The sequence below is a fragment of the Capricornis sumatraensis genome, chromosome 16, assembly GCF_032405125.1.
Source record: "Capricornis sumatraensis isolate serow.1 chromosome 16, serow.2, whole genome shotgun sequence".
Lineage (NCBI taxonomy): Eukaryota > Metazoa > Chordata > Mammalia > Artiodactyla > Bovidae > Capricornis > Capricornis sumatraensis.
The window spans coordinates 34,027,935-34,046,097 of NC_091084.1; the positions used below are offsets into that span (position 1 = coordinate 34,027,935).

General features: G+C 43.1%; 1 protein-coding gene across 1 annotated transcript in view; it reads left to right on the top strand.

Moving 5' to 3' along the window:
- Nucleotides 1-18,163, top strand: part of SORL1 (sortilin related receptor 1) — a 164,547-nt gene that overhangs the window by 58,887 nt on the left and 87,497 nt on the right. The window contains exons 9-12 of the mRNA XM_068989373.1: nt 3,873-4,065; nt 6,214-6,331; nt 6,542-6,615; nt 12,002-12,090. Of these exons, the coding sequence (XP_068845474.1) occupies nt 3,873-4,065; nt 6,214-6,331; nt 6,542-6,615; nt 12,002-12,090 (474 nt within the window). The remainder of the gene's footprint in view (nt 1-3,872; nt 4,066-6,213; nt 6,332-6,541; nt 6,616-12,001; nt 12,091-18,163) is intronic.

The following is an 18,163-nucleotide window of genomic DNA, read 5'->3' on the forward strand; positions in this document are numbered from 1 at the left end:
TGACGTACTCCTTTTCCTGTTTGGAACCAGTCTGTTGTTCCATGTCCAGTTCTAACTGTTGCTTCGTGACCTGCATATAGGTTTCTCAGGAGGCAGGTCAGGTGGTCTGGGATTCCCATGTCTCTCAGAACTTTCCACAGTTTATTGTGAACCACACAGTCAAAGGCTTTGGCATAGTCAATAAAGCAGAAATAGATGTTTTTCTGGAACTCTCTTGCTTTTTTGATGATCCAGCGCATGTTGGCAATTTGATCTCTGGTTCCTCTGCCTTGTCTAAATCCAGCTTGAACATCTGGATAGTCACCTGACTTGTAATTAAAATCATGAACCACTCTCTCTGGCCTCTTGCCGACTCTCTCACCTTTGAGAGACTCTGGCCATGGGGCCAGTAAGTCACAGCTCGGCCAAAGTTCCCTCAGCTTCTGCCTCTGTCAGCTCTTCAGGATGGAGATGGGAGGGGGAGCCCAGAGCTGCAGAGCGTGGCTCTCTGTGGGGTGGGAACCTCCGTAATGCCAGCACACAAATGACCCTTTATGAAGTTACGGCATTTCCCGCCCCGCCCCGCCTGAGCATCCAGTTATGAAACTGAAAATAGATTTATATCAAGATTCATAGACTGCTTTCCTCTTTGACTTTCTCATTCCTTTCTTCAGATTTTTATCTTGAGACTGGAGATGTGCTCACTTAAGTGACCTTTGCCATCTGCATCTCCATCTCAGTGTGATCACACTGGAGAAGTGTGAGTGAGCAGTTTATGTGGGCAGGCTGGCTTAACTCAGAAAGGAAAACCAAACAACATGAGCTATGATTTGCGCCTAGCGGGGAAGTGGGTGCCAAGGACCTGGGTCTCGTTACTTAGAGACCTGGAGGAGGAATCCTTCCCAGGGATGGCCCTGACCTTGGTGAGAGGTGCCGAGGGGAGGCACTGTCTAAGATGGCAGGACAGACGTGGGGTGGACGGAAGAAGTGGCTTGCCTGCGGGGCATTTTGAGGAGGACTGCTGGGTTCTGGGCTGAAAGTGGCTGAGAGGGACCTGGTGAGCTGTCTGGCGAGAGGGAAAAGCAAGTGGTGAGAGCCGGTGAGAGAAAATGGAAGAATACGGACTCTTGTGGAGAGGTGCTTGGGTGAGTCAGGTGGTTGCAAAGTGTGAGGTGTTAGAAGGAGAGATGACAGGATGGAGCGGGACCCGGAGAAGAGTGGAGGTACAGGGGACAGGCTTCTGCTTGGATTGAAAAGATAAAACGCCAGGAGAAAGACTGCGGAAAGAAACAAGGCTCCTCGAGACGAGGGAAACTCAGACCTCCCAGATAAATTGGAAGAAGACTGTGGTGACCCTCACAATAGTAGAATCACAAGCAAGAGAGTCGTGTGAATAGAGGGCAAGGTGGGTAACAGACCTGGGCTGATTCCTAGGGAAGCAATTGAAAACCAACTAAACCGGAACTAAGGAAACCACGTATCAGAACATGTGGTCTCAGCGCCAGTGTTTTCTGGAGGACCTTGCTCTGTCTCTCAGGCAGAGTGGCTCTGCCACTTCTGTGTGCATCTCTCTGTCTGAACGGGCAAAACAGTCTTCCTGCTTCAGATTTATATGACGGATGACAGGAGCGTGTAGTTCTGTGTGTGTGTGTGTTTTTTTAATTTTTTTAAATTAATAAAGCCCGGTGGCTCAGAACTCTCCAAACAAAGGACATGCTTCCAGTTTTAAAAGCCACGTGTGAACTGTGGCTACCTTTCTTGGGAATCTGTCCTTAGAACGTGTACCATGTTAGCGCAAAACTACTGCTCAGGGAAGTTGCAGGATCTGGGCATAGCAGTTAAGGCCAGGGAGGTCTTTGTCACTGTTTCCCTGTTAATAAGCATAACCTCAAGGTTTCCAGAGCCATCTTTGTTGGATGTACTGTGTCTTTGGGAAGGCTTCTGCTCTGTTCCCTGACAAATCCTATGGGCTTCTGTCTGATCAGGGTGTTGGCTAATTAGTTATAAGTATCTGGACAGTGTAACCCCTTAGCTATATTTCTGTAGACTGGGTTAAATTGTAAGCCCCAGAACTACACTATAATTTTTATTTTAAACTGAAGTCTAGTTGATTTACAGTGTTGTCTTAATTTCTGCTGTGTGACAGAGTGATTCATTTATACACACACATGCACACACACACACACACACACACACACACATTCTTTTCCATTATAGTTTCTCGCAGTATATTGAATATAGTCCCCTGTGCTATACAGTTAGAGCTTTGTTGTTTATCCAGACTATATATAAAATAGCTTGCATCTGCTAAGCCCGAACTCTCCATCCTTCCTGTCCCGTCCCTGTCAGCAGCCACAGGTCTGTTCTCCATGTCTGCGAGTCTGCTTTTATTTCCTAGATAGGTTTGTTTGGGTCGTATTTTAGGTTCCACATGCAAGTGGTGTTTGTCATTCTCTTTCTGACTTACTTCGCTTACGGTCATCTCCGGGTCTGCCCCTGTTGCTGCAGATGGCATTATCTCATTCTTTTCTGTGGCTGAGTAGCATTCCATTGTATACATGCCATATCCTCTCTATCCCCTCATCTGTGGATGGACATTCAGGCTGCTTCCATGTCTTGGCTATTGTGAACAAGCCAGTACTGTAATTAGTATCTGGTAAGTTTGGTTTATTGTTTCCTGTTTATCCAGGCTCACTGGAGGATTTGGGGTCAGTATCGTTCGTGGAGAAATAAGTGTAACTCTCACATCAACTTTTCTGTGTTATAGTTATCATTCTGAGCCCCATGTGAGGAGTAATTGATCAAATGAGCATCTTGGCCTTCAAAGTTAAAAAAAAAAAAGGCAGTTTATTCAGCCACAGGAAGGAAGGAATACAGTACCGATACAACATGGATGAACCTTGAAAATATAGTAAGGGAAAGTAACCAGATACAAAAGGTCATATATTATATAATTACATTTATATGAAATATCCAGAATAGGCAAGTCCAAGCTATGGTTTTTCCAGTAGCTGTGTACGGATGTGAGAGTTGGACCATAAAGAAGGCTGAGTGGTGAAGAATTGATGCTTTTGAGCTGTGGTACTGGAGAAAACTCTTGAGAGTCCCTTGGACTGCAGGGAGATCAAACCAGTCTATCTTAAAGGAAATCAGTCCTGAATATTCTTTGGAAGGACTGATGCTGAAGTTCCAATGCTTTGGCCACCTGATGCAAAGAGCTGACTCATTGGAAAAGACCCTGATGCTGGGAAAGATAGAAGGTGGGAGGAGAAGGGGACGACAGAGGATGAGACAGCTGGATGGCATCATTGACTCAATGGACATGAATCTGAGCAAACTCTGGAGACAGTGAAGGACAGGGAAGCCTGGCATGCTGCAGTCCACGGGGTCACAAAGAGTTGCACTCGACTTAGCGACTGAATAGCAGCGACAAATAGAGACAGTAAACTGACCAGTGGTTGCCAGCATCTGGAGTGGGAAGGAATAGTGAGGTGTGGCTACCAGAGGGTGCAGGGTTTCCCTTTGGGATGATAGAAATGTTCTGGGACTACATAGTGATGAAGGTTGCATAACATTAGGAAGATACTTAATGCCAGTGAATCTTCTTTAACATGGTTAAATTTTGTGGGGACTTCCTTGGTGGTCCAGGGGTTGAGACTTCACCTTCTAGTGCAGGGAAGGTGCAGTTTCAGTCCCTGGTTGGGGAGCTGAGATCCCACATGGCTTGCAACCAAAAAGCCAAAACAAAAAACAGAAGTAATGTTGTAACAGAGTCAATCAAGACTTTAAAAATTGTCCACATAAAAAAAAAAACCTAAGAAAATGGTTAACTTCTGTTATTTAAAATAAAAATATCCCTAGCAGATAACACCGCTTATTTTCTCTTACTGTAGGTATTTTGCCAATGAACCATTTGCTGACTTCCACCGAGTGGAGGGGTTACAGGGGGTCTACATTGCTACTCTCATCAGTGGCTCCATGAATGAGGAAAACATGAGATCCGTCATCACCTTCGACAAAGGCGGGACCTGGGAGTTCCTTCAGGCCCCAGCCTTCACCGAATACGGAGAGAAAATCAATTGTGAGGTATAGATGCTACGCTCTTGTTTGGATTGTTTTAAAAACACTTGTAACTGTAGTTCTGCTCTCACTGTTCTGAAACTCTGCACCGAGTTATCTTGGGGTGCTGTAATGGGCTTGCAGAGGCACCATGGGGTATTTTAAATTTTTGAAGGGTGCTTGACGTCTGTTGGTCACCATCTGAATTTACTCTCTTGGGTTAGTTCATAGCTTCAACATTAGCTCATGCTGTATGTCTTTGGATGACATATCTTTGTGAAGCTGGACTCTTGCTTGGCAGTTTACATGGTGAAAAGCAAGTACGAAAATCGGTCTGGTTTAGGAAATGGTAGTAGTGTTATCTGCTTAGATTCTGAAGTTTGAGAAGCTGTGCAGTGCCTAACAGGTGTTTACATCCTATTATTAAGTAATTGTGGTTATGTAAGGATGAAATAAAAGTTTTATGGTGTTTTCAGCTTAACTATAAACACATGCAGTATTATTTCAGACTGTTGCTGCTACATTATTAGGACATGCACTTATTAGGTTGTTTGGACTTAACTGTGGTAAAAAATATTAGTATTTCTTCTGATCGAAGGCAATTATAAAAATAATTTACTGAGACACTGATTGTGTTGGGAACCTAGAAAGTTTGGGAACCCTTGCCATACGTTATTATTTCTGAGGAATGTCTTATAAAATTCTTTGCTGAATATAATTTAGGATTCTACCATTTTCCTTACCTGTGGCTTCATCTAAAAAGCTCATGATCCTCAAATGTGTAATTTGGCCTCATTCAGGGTTCCCATTCACTCAAGCAGCCGCTTCCTTTTTCCTGGAAAGAAGTCATTGACCGTGACCCCTGGCTTTATATGATGCCCTACACTTCCATTTTCTTTTTCTTTTAGAAAAATTTATTTTTTTGTCTATGCTAAGTCTCAGTTGTGACATGTGGGATGTAGTTCCCTGACCAGGAATCAAACGCCTGCCCCCTGCATTGGAAGTGCAGATGTTAAACACCGGACCACCGGGAAAGGTCCCCCATCCTTATTTTAAGACAGATATTCGTTAGAGAAATCCTTTTGTTATAAAAGTAAGTATATCTAGCAAATCATATCAGTTTTGCCCTGTAAAATAAGCACAAATAGAGATACCCTATCTAGAATACTAGACGAGGCTAAGTAACATTTGACAGTCAGTTTCTGGCTGGAGAATTGGGCATGACCTGATCCTATAGCAAAAGACCTTGTTTGCAGAACTATTGAAATTTGAACCTAAGTACTGGAGGCCAGTCGGAATAACTTCCAAGTCTTGCAGAGGACACCTGAAGACTTTCTGTACAAATACAGACTACTTAAAAAAATGCCATGTGGATCTTTTGGTGTTTATATCTCAGATGTTGTACATCTGGAAGTGTATCAGTAAGACTTTCTGACTTCTGAGTGTTGGTTTTCCTTCTGACTAAGTTGCTTAAATCATATTTGAAATGCATCTCCAGTGACTTAGAAAATAAGTACCATGAAATCATTTCATTTCTCTGAGTGACGTGAGGGAAATGCTGGGTAACACTGAGAGAGGGACAGCTTTCACACTACTTAAGTTGGCATTGACTTCTTTCTTTCAAAATTTTCATTGAATTATAGTTGATTTACAATGTTGTGTTAGTTTCGGGCGTGCAGCAAAGTGATTCAGTCATACATACATACGTAGATATATACCTGCATATACTCTTTCAGATTCTTTTCCCTTTTTGGCACTGACTATAGTTCTCCGTGCCATACAATAGTTCCTTGTGGGTTGATGATGGACAGGGAGGCCTGGCATGCTGCAGTCCATGGGGTCTCAAAGAGTCAGACACGACTGAGCGACTGAACTGAACTGAGATTACCTGTTTATATATAGCTCTGATTTCTAACTGGTCTTCTCTTAGAGTCTCAGAAGGAATTTTTTTTCCTTAGTGTCTTTCTCTTTTCTCCCACGAGTGGTGTTTACATGGTTCAGATGCTCATGTCCATCTGGGGCGAGGGTGGGGACAGCCTTGCTGTGGCTCTGGTCTCCTTGGGGCCAAGTCTCCTTGCTTTGTGCCAGCTGCAGTGTGGGCACAGGAAGCCTCGGCCTTTAGAGGGAGACTGGGGGGCATGTCACGCGATGACAGCAGCTGAACTTGTGTTGCAGCTCTCCCAGGGCTGCTCCCTGCACCTGGCCCAGCGGCTCAGCCAGCTGCTGAGCCTCCAGCTTCGGAGGATGCCCATCCTGTCCAAGGAGTCGGCGCCCGGGCTCATCATCGCCACCGGTGAGTTGACTTTGCCTGTCGTCACTGATGGGTTTAGCTGCTGGCTTATGTGCAGCCGCATACACAAGGACCCCGGCCACCTAGGGCAGCCCTAGCTGTTCGTGGTCCCGAGAGGTCCTTGTTGTTAGAGGACTCAGCAGTTCTGGTTGCGCCAGGTGATAAACTGACGTATTCTTGACCTTAGGAATAATTGCTCTTCTTGCATTTTAGGTTCGGTGGGAAAGAACCTGGCGAGCAAGACCAACGTATATATCTCCAGCAGTGCTGGAGCCCGGTGGCGAGAGGTCAGCTCCCTCATCCCACACCCCTGTTCTTGTCTTAATGTGTCAGGGACACACATGGCCTGTGGGGGGGAGCCCACAGAGCCAAGTGTGGTTATGAAATTCAGAGAGATACCAGGAGCCACACACAGGGTCAGCTGCACTGATTTGTTATCACACTCCATAATGTGGGCTTGTGATTTTGCTAAAAATGTTACTTTGAATCAAAAACAGACTTAATAAAACAACAACTGTGAATTTGTGTAAACATTCCAAAATGACAAGTTCCACGAGGATAAAGTGGTGTCTGTTTTGTCACTTCTTTACCTCTGGGACTAACAGTGTCTAGTATGGACACTGGGTGCTCAGTAAGGGTTTGCTGAATCCATCAGCAAATTGTAATGTAGTGGTATCATGTCTGAACTAGTCACTTACTTTTCTTTGCGTGCTATTGAAGGTTTAAGTCAAGCCCGTCCCCCCATCACTGGGTCCTTCATCTCATTCTGTGCTATGGCACATTCTGTGCTGTGGAGGGAAGCTGTGTCTGCCTTAAGTTCGTGTGACTAAATTTGGGTCCTCAGGAATCAATTATCCCAGTTCTGAAGGGCTAGTACTCTAGTCCCAAAATGCTAACTCAGCCTTGGACATTAGAGAATTTCCCAACTTGTAAAACAAAGAAGTGTTTTTTCCCCTCACCAGGGAGACAGGCATCTGGTCTCGTTCTGTAGGTGCTGCTGTCAGCGACGCTCTGCTGTGCCTGTGGGGAGCTGCTGGGGTAGAACCCCCCAGATCCCCTGCCAGCCGGGCGTGACCTCAGGAGGGCTGAGGGGTTGTCAGCAGAGCCAGCAGGCAGCTCCCATCCTCATGGTGCCCTTCCTGGGAATGCGACTTGTGCACTTTCATAGAGAAATACTCTGTACGTGAAGCAGTAGTCATGCCCAACATTTATCTGGGTCTTTGCAGTCTACAGAGGCCCGTCATGTACCTTATCTCATTTGGGGTAGGGTTCACCATTCCTCCAGCTGAGACATGTAGGACCCAGACATCATATGTGTGTGTGTGTGAGAGAAAGAGAGAGGGAGAAAGAGAGACAGAGATTCAGGTCTACAGCATGGTAGAGAACATAATTCTGTATTTGGATGAAGGAGACTGTTAAGTCCAGAGTAGTCAAAAATGTGTGAACAGTTTGGAATTTTGGGGGCATCCTCGTCCCGCCCCCATGGGAACGATTAAGCAGTGGTTTTCCTCTTCCCTGGAGCCGGACATTCCTTTTGAAATTGGGTGTTCTTTCCTCTGGGAATAGGCTTGTGGTTGGTTTGTACCTTCTGATGTTGGTGTAATTTGGAATTTGAACATCTGCAAGTGATTTCCTTCTGCGGAGAAAGTGGTGTCTCGCTGCTCCTGCAGGGAAGTGGGGTTGTCCGGCTGACGTGGGGGCAGCTGTCAGTGCCTTCCGCTGGGCACGCTCCCCGTCAGCCAAGAGGTGGCCATCCCACAGGGACCACAGTTTTGGAACTAGCAGAGAACTAACGAGGGGATGAGAAGATTGAGAGTGTCTGTGTGAGGGGGAATCTGAGTCCCCATGGGCAGCCTTCTCTTAAGAGGGCAGTCTCGACTGTGTGAAGGGGATCGATGGTGGCCCGCGATGAAGAAATGGGATGCAGTTGACAGATGCTGCCTAGAAAACTGATGACTAGAATTCTTGTTCCCCTTCTATTCATACTACGAATTAGGTGGGCAAATCCTCAGATTCATAGAGGTCCTTCAACAACAACAACAACAACTTTATTGAGGTATATAGAGGTACAGTAAACTGCACGTATTTGAAGTATACAGTTTGATCAGAATTGATCACCCTCGCTACCTCTTCACCAGCACACCACCATTAAGACCGCCTCATCGCCCCACCCAAGTATCTTTTTGTCTCCTTTGCGATTCATCCCTCTCTCTACCCTCATCCTTCCAGATTATTAACATTTTCTAGAATTCTGTGTAAATGGACTCATACACTGTGCAGTCTTTTGGCCTGGCTGCTAGCTCTCATTGTGAGGATTTTGAGGTTCTTTTATGTTGTTTCACTTATCAGCAGTTCTTTCCTTTTTTATTGTTGGTTAGTATCCCATTGTGGGGATATTCCACAATTTCTTTATCCATTGGTCAGTTGATGAACGTTCTCGTTTCTACTGATGACAGTGTAGTTGTTACAAGCATTTAATTACATGTTTTTTAGGTGGACATATATATTTAATTTCTCTTGGGTAGATACTGCAGGAAGGAAAGAGTGGGCAACCTAATTGGTATATGTCTAACTTTTAAAGGAATTATCAAATTGTATTCCAAAGTGGATGTACCATTTCACATTTCCACCAGCAGTGTGTGAGCTCTGATTGCTTCAGATGCTTGCCAACACTTGATAAGGCATTTAAAATTTTACACATTTTAATAAGTGCATCTGATATCTCATTGTAGTTTTAATTGGCATTTCTTTGACTAATGATGTTGAACTTCATGTGCTCATTGGCCATTTAAAAATTTTCTTTTTTGAAGTGTCTGTTCAGATATTTTACCTGTTTTAAAAAATTAGGTTGTCTTATTGAGCTGTAAGAGGTTTTTCTGGAAAAAAAAATATATTCTGGATTTAAGTCTTTTTCTGTGTGTTATAAATATTTTCTCAGCCTGTGGCTTGTTTTTTTAAAATTCTCTTCATGGTGTCTTTTGAAGAGTAGATGTTTTTACTTTTGATGAAGTCTAATTTATCAGCTCTTTTCTTCAGTGTTTTATGCTCTTTGTTGTTCTGAGAGATGTTTGTCCTTTCCACGGTTGCAGAGATTGTCCCTTATTTATTCTTTTGCAGGTTTTATAGTTTTAGGGTTTAGGTTTATGATCTATTTTGAGTTAATTTGTGTATCTGGTATGAGAGAAGGGTTGATACTCCTTTATCCTTATAGACATTCAGTTGGTCCAGTATCCCCTGTTGGAAATACTTCTCTTTCTTCCACTTAATTGCCTTGGTGCTTGTTTGAAAATCAATTGGCCATATATGTGTGAGTCTATTTTAAGGCTTTCTGTTCTACTCCATTGAGCAATAAAACATTTTAAAATTAAAGTATTATTTATACATAATGCTATTGTACACTTACTAGAGTGTAGGTTATTGCAAACATAACTTTAATAAGCACTGAGAAACCAGAAAACTATGTGATTTGCTTCATGGTGGTTTGTGTCTTTGTGGTGGTCTGGAACTGAACCTATAGTATCTCCGAGGTGCGTCTGTGCTTTGAAGATGTACTGTCTTCTGATGCGAAATCTATACTCATTGGTTATCATTTTCATGTATGTATCATGTCATTTTTCTTAAGACACTTTGATATTGTTTTATCTTTGGTTTTCGACAGTTTTATTATGATGTTTCTAGGTATAATTTTCTTTGTGCTTAGTGTTTTGGGGGACACTTATCTTGAATATACAAATTTATCTCTTTCATCAAATTTGGGAAATTTTCAGCCATTATTTTTTTCAAATATTTTTTCTGCTTCAGTTCCTTTCTCCTGTTCATCATGGCCTCCAATTATTAGGCCCTTTGTCCCATGAGTCTTTGGGGCTTTTCTCTTTTAAGTCTTTTATTCTGTACATTCTTTAGAATAGATCATTTTTAATCCTGTATATTCACGTTTAAATTCACTGATTCCTTTGTCATTTCTGTTCTGTCATTGAGCCCGTCAGTGACTTTCCTATTTCAAACATTTCATTTTCCTGTTCTAGAATTCTTTCCTTTTTTTTTTTTTTTTTAAAGTAGTTTTCACTTCTCTGGGAAGAATTCTTGTCTTTTGCTCATTTCAGGTGTGTTTTCCTTTACATTGTGAAACACAGTTATGACTGTTTTTATAGCATTTGGCAATTCCAACCTTTGGATTGTCTTGAGCTTGGCACCCATTGATTGTCTTTTCCCTGGAGGATTGGAGACATTTTCCTGATCTGTATGTATGTTGAGTGATTTTTGGATAGTATCCAGGACATGAAATGAAATCTTCTGGAGGATGTGGCAATTTCTGTTTTAGCACGTAATGAATCTGTTCAGATGCGGACTGTACGTTCCATCTTGCGTTCTGTGGAAACCTCGGTTCAGGTTGCTGAGTCTTTTCTGTGCTGGTTTGGGTCTGTTCCACACACATACAGCTTAGGGGTCAAGCTGAAATCTGTCTGAGTCTATACACAGAATTAGAGTGTTTACTTCCTCAAAATCCCCTTTCTGGGATTCCATCTACATTTTTCTGTAGGAAAATTGCAGGAGCTTATTTTCCTGTCTCCTTAAGCAGAAAATTTCTATAAAACTTTAGCCACCTGCCTGGGATTGCGGTATCCGAGGCTGGGGCATTCCCTCAGGGTAAAGGTGTACCAGGAAGCCTCAGTCGTTTGGGTAGCTTCTCCAGGTTTTTTAGGCCCGTTCACAAGCTGCCTGATTCTGTTTACTTGACAGCATCCTTAGGTAGCTGTGTGTGTTTCGTCCAAAAGTTTCTATTTGTAATTAGTAGGAAAGGTGGGCTGTAGTGGGCTTATTCTGTCACAGTAGAACCCAGAATTCCAGTTGGTTACTTGTTTGTTTTTTGGGGGCCTGTGCTGGGTCTCATTGAGGTGCACAGGCTCTAGAGTGTGCAGGCTCAGTAGTTAGGGCACATGGGCTTAGTTGCCCCTCAGCATGTAGGATCTTAGCTCCCTGATCAGGGATCAAACCTGTGTCCTCTGTGCTGGAAGGCAGATCCGTAACCACTGGACTACCAGAGAAGTCCCTGGTTGGTTACCTTTTAATCACAGCTGGTGAAGCTCAGAGATTTGAGTTTGATTCCTACCTTTGCTGTTTATAGTCTGCCACTTTTAATAGAAACTCTAGTTTTTTTCATTTGGCAAAAAAAAAAAAAAAAAAAAAATTGGGGACTTCTCTGATGGTCTACTGGTTAAGAATCCACCATCCAATGCAGGGGACCCAGGTTCAATCCCTGGTCCGGGAAGATTCCATATGCCTTGGGGTAGCTTAAACCTGTCCACCACAACTGTTGAGTCCACAAGCCACCCCAATGAGAAGCCCACCCACCACAACTAGAGAGTTGACCCTGCCGCTCACCGCAGCTAGAGAAAGCCCATGTGCAACAACGGAGATGCAGTGCAGCTGGGTATATATAAATGAAATTTAAAAATCGGGATGTGAGTACTTGCTCTGTTCCTGCCTGGGGCTGTGTGCAGCAGGTGAGATAATGGATGTGAAATGCTCTGGGAATGCAAATTTGTATTCAGGTGGTGGCATCCCTGCCTTGTGTGTGCCTGTGCCTGTGAATGTGTGTGAGGTGTGCACTGTTCCTTCCTGGCCACCTCCCTGGCAGTGGCATGAGCACTGACTGTCTCTCTCTCCCTCCAGGCTCTGCCCGGACCTCACTACTACACATGGGGGGACCATGGTGGCATCATCATGGCCATTGCCCAGGGCATGGAAACCAACGAGCTGAAGTAAGTGTCTCCATGGAGCCTTAAAAAAAAGTTATTGAAATACAGTTGATTGATTTACAATGTTGTGTTAGTTTCAGGTGTATAGCAGAGTGGTCACTATACATATATAGAGATACATAAATCTCTATATATTCTTTTTTATATTCTTTTCCATTATAGGTTATTATAAAATAGTGAGTACAGTAAGGCCCCTAGATACGAACAAGTTGCACGTTCTGAGAGCAGTTTGTTCCTAAGTCCAGCAAAGTTAGCCTCGGTATACCCAACTAACACAATCGTCTGTATAGCACTGTATTATAATAGGTCTATAACACTTTTCCTAAAAGTAATGCATAAAAAGCAAACACAAAAATGAAGAAAACATTTTAAGTCTTACAGTTTAGTATTTTGAAAAGTACAGTAGTACAGCGCAACAGCTGGCATACAGGGGCTGGCATCGAGTGAACAGGCAAGAGGAGTTACCAACTGGAGGAGGGAGAGGAGGTGGGAGGTGGTGGAGCTGAAAGATCATCAGCAATAGGAGACGGAAGGCAAGCTGCAATTTCTTTCATGCCTGACGTTGATGGCTCAGGTTCTGGTTCCTTGCTGGAACCACATGCATTTTCACATCTTTGGAAGTTCACAACTTGAAGGTTTGTATGTAGAGGACTTACTATATAGTTGCCTGTGCTATGCCATAGGTCCTTGCTTATTTTATGCAAAGTAGTGTGTGTATTTTAATCCCAAAGTCCTAATTTTCCCCTGCTTCTGCTTTGGGAACCATAAATTTGTTTTCTGTGTCTGTGAGTCAGTTTCTGTCTTGCAAATAAGTTCATTGGTATCATTTTTAGATTCTAGGTATAAGTGATATCATACAATATTTATCTTTCTCTCTTGGCTTATTTCAGTTCAGTTGCTCAGTCGTGTCTGACTCTTTGTGACCCCATGAATCACAGCACGCCAGGCCTGCCTCTCCATCACCAACTCCCAGAGTTCACTTAAACTCATGTTCATCGAGTCGGTGATGCCATCCAGCCCTCTCATCCTCTGTCATCCCCTTCTCCTCCTGCCCCCAATCCCTCCCAGCGTCAGGGTCTTTTCCAATGAGTCACTCTTTGCATGAAGTGGCCAAAGTACTGGAGTTTCCGCTTTCGCATCAGTCCCTCCAATGAACACCCAGAACTGATCTCCTTTAGAATGGACTGGTTGGATCTCCATGCAATCCAAAGGACTCTCAAGAGTCTTCTCCAACACCACAGTTCAAAAGCATCAATTCTTCGGCACTCAGCTTTCTTCACAGTCCAACTCTCACATCCATACATGACCACTGGAAAAACCATAGCCTTGACTAGATGGACCTTTGTAGGCAAAGTAATGTCTCTGCTTTTGAATATGCTATCTAGGTTGGTCATAACTTTCCTTCCAAGGAGTAAGTGTCTTTTAATTCCATGGCTGCAATCACCATCTGCAGTGATTTTGGAGCCCCCAAAAATAAAGTCTGACACTGTTCCACTGTTTCCCCATCTATTTCCCATGAAGTGATGGGATCAGATGCCATGATCTTCGTTTTCTGAATGTTGAGCTTTAGGCCAACTTTTTCACTCTCCTCTTTCACTTTCATCAAGAGGCTTTTTAGTTCCTCTTCACTTTCTGCCATAAGGGTGATGTCATCTGCATATCTGAGGTTATTAATACTTCTCCTGTCAATCTTGACTCCAGCTTGTGCTTCTTCCAGCCCAGCGTTTTTCATGATGCACTCTGCATAGAAGTTAAATAAGCAGGGTGACAATATACAGCCTTGACGTACTCCTTTTCCTATTTGGACCCAGTCTGTTGTTCCATGTCCAGTTCTAACTGTTGCTTCCTGACCTGCATATAGGTTTCTCAAGAGGCAAAGTCAGGTAGTCTGGTATTCCCATCTCTTTCAGAATTTTCCACAGTTTATTGTGATCCACACAATAAACAATAATAAACAATAAGTCAAAGGCTTTGGCATAGTCAATTTCTTCCCTTAGTATGATTAATTTCTGTATTTTTTGATGAAGCTTTTTAACATCATACTGTTCTTGCAGAAATTTAACTCTGTGATTATATGTGGATTATTTGTTTCACTAGGTTATTGAGCACAAAATTTGCGACTAAGGAAATTATTTAAACTTTTCTTGTTTATAAAATCGGACTGAAAATCTGCCTTTCCTCTCTCAGAGAGGAACAAAAGAAATAATTTTATTGATTTGAAAAAGTACAACTCTATATTATAAAATATAAATTAATAATGACTAAAAAATTACCTGGAGGCTCTTCAATTTGTCTTTCTTAGCTTTGTGTGTGACACAGTTGTTCATAGAATGAGTAATAATAATAATAGTACTTGAGTAATAATTTCAGGAATGCGTGTTATTTGATAACCAGGTGACTTTTACTATGATAACCTTTGGTTCTGGGGTTTTTACAGCTAGACTGGAAAGGACATTTGGGGTTAGTGGCTTCATTTTATAGATGAGAAAACAGAGGCTCAGAAAGTAAAGTACCTTGCTCAAAGTACCACTTTGTTCATAACAGGCAAGACTAGCATTCACGTCTTTAAATTACATTATGTATTCTTTGCAGTACATTCCTCTGAAAAGCAAAAATGTCAAGAGTTAGTAACTTCTGCCTTCTTGAATCTGATATTATCAGAACCAGTTCTTTCATTACTTTTGTCCGAGTTGTGACAAAGGTTAATTTTGTCAACATTAGGCTGGGGGCAGACTAGCTCTCACTTCTTCTTGTTATGGGGCTGAATTCATGAGACAGGTTGCTAGAGGAGGAGGAGAGGGCTTCTATAATCATCTCATTTAATGCAAGGAAGAAAGCCTTCTTTTTCTTTACTCCTTTTAGAAACAGGATCAGCAGCAAGACTTGGGTGGTTTGAAAAAAGAGATCTTTAACAGCTGGTTTCTTTCCCTTGTGGGTAGTGGGACTTGTGCTGAGCAGACTGGCCTCCAAGAAACAGTGAGAAACAAAGTCCTGGCATTCTGCTGTTCACCCGGCTGCTCTCTGGTCCGTGCAGTGCTGGTCAGAGGCTGCCTTAGAGCCAGGAGCCAGAAGAAGCCCTCTTTGTATGCAGCATGCTGTGTCCACGTTCAGGTTGATGTTTGTAAAGAGGAGGACAGTCAGAGGGCACCTGCTTCCCACATTCATGTCATCATGTATTTATCCATTAATTTTTCTGTAACTTGTATTTTTTTTTTTCCTTTTGGCCATGCCATGTGGCATGCAAGATCTGAGTTTCCTGACCAGGGATCAAACCCATGCCTCCTGCATTGGGAGCATGGAGTCTTAATCACTGGACCGCCAGGGAAGTCTCTGTTTATCCATTAATTTATTAATTCCCATCTCACACATTTCTCAAGCACTTATGGTGATGGGTGACGTGTGTCTAAAGAGAAATAGGATGTTTTCCTCCACTCTCAGGGAGTCCATCCTCTAGTGCTAAGATACTTAAATACACAATGTGACATCCAGGACACTCTGGGAGGAGTATGGTAGGGGACTTCCGTGGTAGTTTGACTGCCTGGGAATACATTTCATTCTGTGTGTGGCAGTCAGACTGCAGAGACACATTTCCTGATTTTCCCTTGTTTAACTCCCCTCCAGACTATATTTGCATTCCAAACTAGCTTTTCTGAAGCAGTTAACGTGATTCTGATCCTCTTACACCATCTGTCGGTGCATATGTGCTCAGGGAACGCAGAGTCATTGCTAGTGAGCTGCAGCAAAACACGATCAGGAAATGAGACCTGCTGCCAGAAGGTCACAGGGCCCTCCGCCGACGTTGAACAATGACTCTGGGGTCATAGACACGTGGGAGATGGGCTCTCTAGTGTTCCTTTATTTGCTCAGCTCATTTGGAGGTGTCTGTAGGTGTGATTCAAATAATGCGTTTGCAAATTGAAAATATGTTCAGGCCTCCTATTGACAGGTGCGCGTGTCCCAAATATCAGTCTGAGCTGGGCCAAAACCTGTGTAGTGCAGCCACCTGGCATTTGTATTTTGCTCACAGAGTTTTTTTTTTCCCCTTGCTTCTCCTGCTGCTCTGCTTTTGACCTGTGTGCTATCAGCCTCATCAGAAGAGAAGCAGAAAATCCTATTGTAATTAGTTCAGATCTTTAAACCACGTGAGTGGAGGCTCCTTCTGACTCAACTGGACTTGTGTTGCTGGTCTAGGGCTTCAGACCCTTCTAAGGCTGGTGTCCCCAGCCGAGGCCTGGGCTCCCTCCTTCACGTCTCGTGCCGTTTATCGGCAGCTGTCTCGTTGATTGGGCATTCAGCACATACTGCCTCCATTTGTTAGTTACCTTTTCATCATATGCCTGAATTCCTCAACTCATTAACACGGTCTTTGTAGACAAGGATTTCTATTCTACGCAGGCTAGCAGGCACTTAGTAAATGTTTGATTGTTTGATAAATAGGTCATGCACACTTAGTGTTCCAGCGCTGCTTAATTTTTTTCCTGGTTAATAAAACTGGAAGGGGTGGGGTAGCATAACAGTCTTACAAAGCCCTGGGGGTCGGGGGCAGTTCTCTGGTGTTCTGTGGCTAATGGCAATCCCTGGAACGCAAATGTGCATGGTAGGGCCCCCCAGATGTGTGCAACCTGGTGAGAATGTGACTGTCAGGAGTTCAGATTCACGCTGGACAGAAATTGAACATGTTTCTGTTAGGCATCATTTTAGGTCAATTGCACAAACATTTGTTGAATATCCATGAGAAGCCAGTTATTGTTCTAGGAAGAGAGGATACAGAGGTTAGCGAGACATCCTTTGGGAACCGGCCAGCCCCACTGTGGCTTCGAGATATTTCTGAACCAGCTGGAGGGAGAGACTGGGGGACAAGCTTTCTGACGCAAAGCTTACCCAACCTTAGGGAGTAAGGAGTAACATCTAATTCTAGTAAGAGGTTTAGTGGAACAGAAGTTGGAACCTTGCTTAATGTAAGAATTAAGTTTAGGTTTTTTTTTTTTTTTTTTAAATTATTCATGTCTTTCTCTGCCTAATTAGCACAGCTAACTAAGAGTTTATAGTTACTTGTTTCAGCTTCTGCTGAGATTCTCCACTGAGGCTGTTTTCTTTGTTGTTGTTAATTGAAATTGAGAGTAAGAAGAGAACAGTTTGTTTTTGCTCCTGCATGTCTGAAATGAGTAAATAAGAACTTCTTCTGGGAGTCACTTAACCCTTCATTCAGCATGCTGTCATCGTGAACCTGCTCAGGGGTTTGCAGGTCTTCTTGTGTAGAATCAGTGTTCTTCAGAGAAGGGGGATGTTGTGTTTTTACACTCTGACCAAAACCAAACCCAAACCCTAGCTTGACAGTCTGATCTAGAGTGACACAATCAGTTTTGTTTCTTCCTGGTGCTTTGCCTATCAGCATAAGGATATTATTAATAGTTACTAATAATACCTTGGATGTTCCCCAAAGCCTCTTTCCTCATAGGAGATTTCAGATTTCGTAGGGTTTCCCTCTGTGAGTCCTGAAAAGCCACTGCAAAGACTCCGCCCAGCAGAGCAGCTGTCTTTTCTAGACCTGAGTTCTGGAAGCAGCCTCACAGTTCCAGAATGTGGGAGGTGGCAGGTAACCGGTTTGTTTGGTTGTAGAACCTGATCTCATAGTAACGTTGATGGTTGAGAGTCACCCCCACTTCATTTTCACCCCCATGTGATTTCTTCAGCCCTTGAGTTATAAAGGAGGAGGTGTTCTTATCAGTCTTTAACTATTGAGAAACTGACAAATGGGGTTAAAAAATATATATTTATATACAATGCTGTTCATTTAATTTCCTTTAACATAAAGTATTAATTAATGCCCTTCTGTGTCCCAGGGGCAGAAAAGTGAGTAAGAAGTCTTATTCCTGATAAATGGTAGCTGTCATAGAAGATACTGAAAAATCAGGTCATTAAATAAGTAGGTATGTTACTGCACCAAACTTGGGTCTGCTCACCCATCTACTGACGTTGGGTTGTGGTGAAGAAAAGAGCAGCATTTATCGTAAGGCCTCAGACAAGGAGTCCAGGACAACTAGTGCTCAAAAAGCTTGAGCTCCCTGATGGGTTT